Below are 4,998 nucleotides of genomic sequence, written 5' to 3'. Positions count from 1 at the left end.
AGATGAAGTTTTATGCCCTATATCACTAACGTCTGGAAAGAAATTATTAAGCTGTGAAAATATTTACAGGATAAACAATTAACTTACTATAAATCTGATTATCAAAAGTGAAACAAATACAAATTAACGTTGTACAGCATAGTTACAAAAAAAGCAGGTTTCACATAACTAAATCATTCATGTCCTTAAAAAGTGGATGCTGCAGTGCCATAGAGGCTGTTATCCTTGTTGCTGGGTTTAAATCTAAGAGTTTATCCAAGAGATCATATACTTCATCGGGCACATTGTACCAGCCCATCTCCTGCAGCTCCGCACTGCTTTTGAGTGAGCCGGAGCAGCTCATTGGTTTATTAGCTGGGCTTCCTACATCACTTTTGACATCTCCTGGGTGATGCGAGACTAGAAACTCAGCAGGAATTGATCCATTATCACATGAACGCAAACCTCTTAGTGTCTCACAGAGGATCCTCAAGTCCAGTCGAGGGAGCTCCTGACTGCACACAATAGATTTACCTGCATACAGTGAAGATAAATAATAAGATAAGACACAACATAACACATTCAATAAACCAATAGGAGAGAGTCTGTATGACGTACCAAACTTATTGGCAGCCTCTGATGTTTCTTTAGATCCTCGAATGGTCATGATCTGAGCAAGAGCAATCAGATCATCACTGGCTTTGAAGAACGGATACCTGCCACTCAGCAGTGACAGTAAAATAACACCTGCAGACCACATGTCAATAGCTGCAGAGAGATACATACTTTAATCAGTCAGAAAATCCATTAGGAACCATCTTTCAAAAATAAATTGAGGTCAAGGTGAATTATGCTGATGCACACAAATAAATAAAAGCATATTCCCAATCATGTTTTCAGTTTTTGGACCTCACTATAAATCTAAAGCCAGGCTTAAATAAGCAATATAAGAATTCAATTGTGTTCAATTCTAAGTCATTTTTAAGATTCTAGCCCCCTGTTTCACAGACAAAGCTTAAAGGGGACAGAGAATGAAAAAACATTTTTACCTTGTCTTTGTTGAAAAATGGTAGTCTACCCGCATTCATGAACATACAAAAAGTGCTAGACATGCTAAACATCTCAGTCTCATAGAAATTCCTCTTTTAGAAATGTCAGCCAGAAAACGGCCCAATCTGAAAAACTGATGCTTATGACATCACAGGCATCTCACTGCCCCTCCACTTTAAAGTAATTGGCTACATTTTTTGAGTGGCAGCAAAGTCAGCCAATCAGTACTGAGATTGCAAGTTAAGCCAGTAGGGGGAGCCAAATAGGTGCAACACCACTTGTTTAAAATCCCCCACCCTAATAGAGCTATCTGAGAGAGGTTTTTAGGAAGCTTCTAAGGCATTACAGACCCAAACAAAAAAACTTTTGTCTACATGTCACATCACAGAACAAGGATAAATACCCCGTTCAATCATTCTATGTCACCTTTAAGGCTAGTCCTAGACTAAAACAAAAGTTTGAGTGGTTTCTACTGAAAAATAAATAAATAAATAAAGTGCACATACAGATCTTAAAATATGCCAGTGCCATTGATTTGTCTGAAGATACACACCAGTAATATATTTTAAGGCATGTTTATAAAAGATGCTTAAACATCTTCATTTAACTAAGGCCTAGACTAGACCTGCCTTTAGCCAAGCCTTGTCTGTGAAACCAGGCCTAAGATTTTTTTTAAATATCCCCAACTAAGATCCACATAACGCTTTGCTGTCTAGCACTAGAATTTGTTTTACAGGTGTTGTACTGTCAAGAGAGACTATAATTTATCTTTTTTTGATTCTGCAAACATCTGGTAAGCTAGTATTATTATTATGAGCTTTCAAACTGGAAATCTGACATCAAGATTTCTGAATCGCACCCCAAACAAGGATATATAATCAATACTAATGCCACTGGGTAGCTTTACCTGTTCCCTGGTTGGGGCACTTTGTCAGTACTTCAGGAGCCCTAAAGCCTGGGGTACCAGCCCTAGGAGCCACCTGCTGTTTCCTGTAAAATAAAAGTATTTTTTTAGTTGTTTAAATCTATGTGGTGTTTTTAATATGCTTCATCAAGACAAACCATGTGAAAATTCATCATTCAATACCATTGCTGAGTATTTCTATCCATAATATTTGAGTTTTCCAAAGACTTAAAAGTCACAGTATCTAATTTCCTCAGTTTGAAATCGATTCGAATTTGTTTGAATTCAAATAACGTGACTATTAAACACGATGGAGTGTGTACCTAGACAGGCAGACGTTGCAGACACGGTCAGTCATGTAGCAGCTGCAGGTGAGTGACTGGCTGACAGCGGAGGGTTTGGGCTTCTGAGCACTCGGTGTCGAAATCATTGGAGGATCTTTCTGCTTCTGATCATTCAGTGCAGTTTTCACAGAGACCAAACGGCGTTTTGTGAAAACAATCTTGCGTGGAACTACTTCATCCTTGTTCTGCTTTAACATCTGACCCTGAAACACAAAATGATATGATAAGGAAATCTAATAATGATCAAGGTTATCAGATGCTGGGAGTGTGAAGAGACGCTAACCTCAACTTTCTCACTGCCGGGTTTATGAGAGTTTGTGCTGTTTAAGTTTCTTTCCCCAAATACAGACCGTGATGCCTTAAGTGCCAACAGTTCCTTTGAGAGGAAGGAAATAAAGTTTTGATATAAACTATTACACCATTTGTACATATTTTGAGTTGTTTAATTTTTAAATAACATACTGTATATTTCACAGGTTTGAGATCTGTCCTGAACTTTTTTGAAGATACACTTGCCCTTTTAAAATTTTTTATGGTTATAGCTAAACATACAAACATATTGGCTAAAATTACGTACGAAGCATGAAATTGACAATCCTATGAAAGTGTAAATGTTGACAAGATAACATATTACAAATCTATTAATCAAAAAGACCAGTGCAGACACCTTGGTGTGTTTAATGTGTGAGGGTGGGCAGGATCTTTTAACTGGTGCTTTAGTGCTGGAGTGGACAGCAGGGTTTCTGGTGTTGGGTGGTAAAGGCACAAGTTTCTGTTTCCCAAGTGAATCCTCCACCATTCGTAAAGAACCACCACCTTTATAAGACTTTGATTTCACCACCTTTAGCAGTTCTATCTGGGTATCTGGAGTACCTTGTGCCAGACCAAAATCAACAAGAGCATACCTGCGAAACAAAAGAGATCAGCAAGCTTCAAATATCTCGCATCCACTTCATGACAATAACTGTGTGATGCAAATTCCCTAAAGACACTTTGGTACTGTCAAATAAACAAACATCAGATACATACTCCTTCGTCTGTCGATTAAACAGGAAATTGGTTGGCTTGATGTCTCGATGGATGATGCCAAAGTTATGTATGTGCCTCAGAGCTTTGAGAAGGTGGAAGATGTAATGCCTCACTTCCTCAAACGTCAAAGAGCCAACAATATCCTACAAGAAAAGATGACTTGGGTTATTAATTTTAATCATTATCATCTGGTTTGAAGGCAGACATTGCAGTCACTCACCACAATAGCTTGATGCTCCATGTATGGCATAACAATGACCACGTGATGCTCTTTCCTGAAGCAGTAAGTGACCCCCATCACATTTTCTGTACCTCTGTGGAGCATTAGGGTCAAAGATACATTTAACTTTAAAAACCAAACTTTGTCATTCAAAATTATCATCTAAATCTTATATTCATGTAAGAATCAGAATAATATTCGGAATCTTTCCTCTCAATAGTGGCATGCATCACCTTTTTAGATTTTTGTGAAGATAAGCACTTACCCAACAACAGTTAGGCACTGGAGTTCAGCAGCTATGCGCATAGGATGACTGGTGGGGATTAAATGCTTTAAAGCAAACTTTCTTGTTAAACCATCAGTCATCTGCGCTTCTGCCAGGTATACAGAGCTAAAAGTGCCTGTAAAGAAAATGAATTATTCAACGATTCATTCGGGTCTAAGCCAAACAGCATGTGGTTATAAAACTCATATAACGTTACTTTAAACAAAAGCATTAATGTCTCTTAGCTATTCAGTCATTAAGCAACATTAAATTTAATAGCAAACCTTCTCCGATTTTATCTATGATACGAAAGATTTGAGAAAGCTGTGGAAGGACTTCATAGAGGTATTCAATATCCATCTCAACATCCCCTGAACAAAATAAAATCACACAAGTTTCAGTTGTGGATAGTTTTCTTAATATTTTCAATAAATATTTTAAAATGCTCGCTTAAATAAATCACTTTTACACTTGTAAACAAAAGAATATTTACAAGCCACACTCACTGGGGATTTTGTTTTTGCACTTGTTCGTTTCAACATTCTTCTGGATGGTTTTCTGTAACGTTACATTCGGTGCTGCTTCCATCTGCAAAGCTGCAAATGTGTAACTTACATTTCATATCATCAGATAACTTATATTTAATAATTAAAAGCTCAAAACGTCTGATATAAAATAACAAAGCAAGTTTAAAACTAAAAGTTAATAAGAAAGATCGTATCAAGTCAAGATTTGACTGCTGTGACAAACCAAAAACAAAACCTAAACAAAACAACATAGCTTACCGGTTGGTGGTCTTTCCTTCAAAAAGCAGGACAAAAAAACAAAGAACTGAACATCGTATCTGATAAAAAGTTTAAATAGTGCGCAAAGCACTTTGAGCTCAGTTTAAAACATTCAATCGCATTTATGTTGAGAAACCGCGGGTACTTCAGTTGTTTGGGAGCTCTGAAGACTTCCACGTTAGGCGCTAAAATTGAGACACGGGTCACGTGACCACTGCTAAGCCAGTTGGTCTAACTTTGCATAAAACATTTAAATATTTGATTTAAACGCCTTTTTTGATAGAACTAATATATAGATTGGTGTTATTAAAGGCAATTTCATAAAATACAACAATGCCTGATAATATGTACGGTATTTAATAAAATTCATTCCAATTTCATCTCAAAAGATTTTTGACATTTTATGTATTGCTAGCATATTG

The 4,998-nt window shown here is 36.9% G+C and overlaps 1 protein-coding gene across 3 annotated transcripts; it reads right to left on the bottom strand.

Annotated features, from left to right (window-relative positions):
• Positions 1-141: 141 nt before the first annotated feature.
• cdc7 (cell division cycle 7 homolog (S. cerevisiae)) lies at positions 142-4,778 on the bottom strand. Of its 3 annotated transcripts, none has more exons than XM_065275975.2 (12): positions 4,577-4,778; positions 4,298-4,387; positions 4,076-4,162; positions 3,792-3,927; positions 3,527-3,620; positions 3,307-3,449; positions 2,945-3,182; positions 2,561-2,653; positions 2,257-2,480; positions 1,937-2,019; positions 598-747; positions 142-513 (listed from the first exon to the last, which is right to left on the bottom strand). In XM_065275975.2, exons 2-12 carry the CDS (start codon positions 4,377-4,379, stop codon positions 161-163), a joined length of 1,683 nt encoding a protein of 560 aa, XP_065132047.1. In that variant the 5' UTR covers positions 4,380-4,387; positions 4,577-4,778; the 3' UTR covers positions 142-160. The 3 variants fall into 3 exon arrangements, with proteins under 3 accessions (XP_065132047.1, XP_065132049.1, XP_065132048.1); XM_065275977.2 differs by having other exon boundaries at positions 3,119-3,182; XM_065275976.2 differs by having other exon boundaries at positions 4,298-4,379.
• Positions 4,779-4,998: the final 220 nt, after the last annotated feature.

This window comes from Paramisgurnus dabryanus, chromosome 6 (genome assembly GCF_030506205.2).
Source record: "Paramisgurnus dabryanus chromosome 6, PD_genome_1.1, whole genome shotgun sequence".
NCBI classification, from domain to species: domain Eukaryota; kingdom Metazoa; phylum Chordata; class Actinopteri; order Cypriniformes; family Cobitidae; genus Paramisgurnus; species Paramisgurnus dabryanus.
The sequence above is the reverse complement of the archived record's forward strand: the minus strand, read 5'-3'. Positions and strand labels throughout refer to the sequence as shown.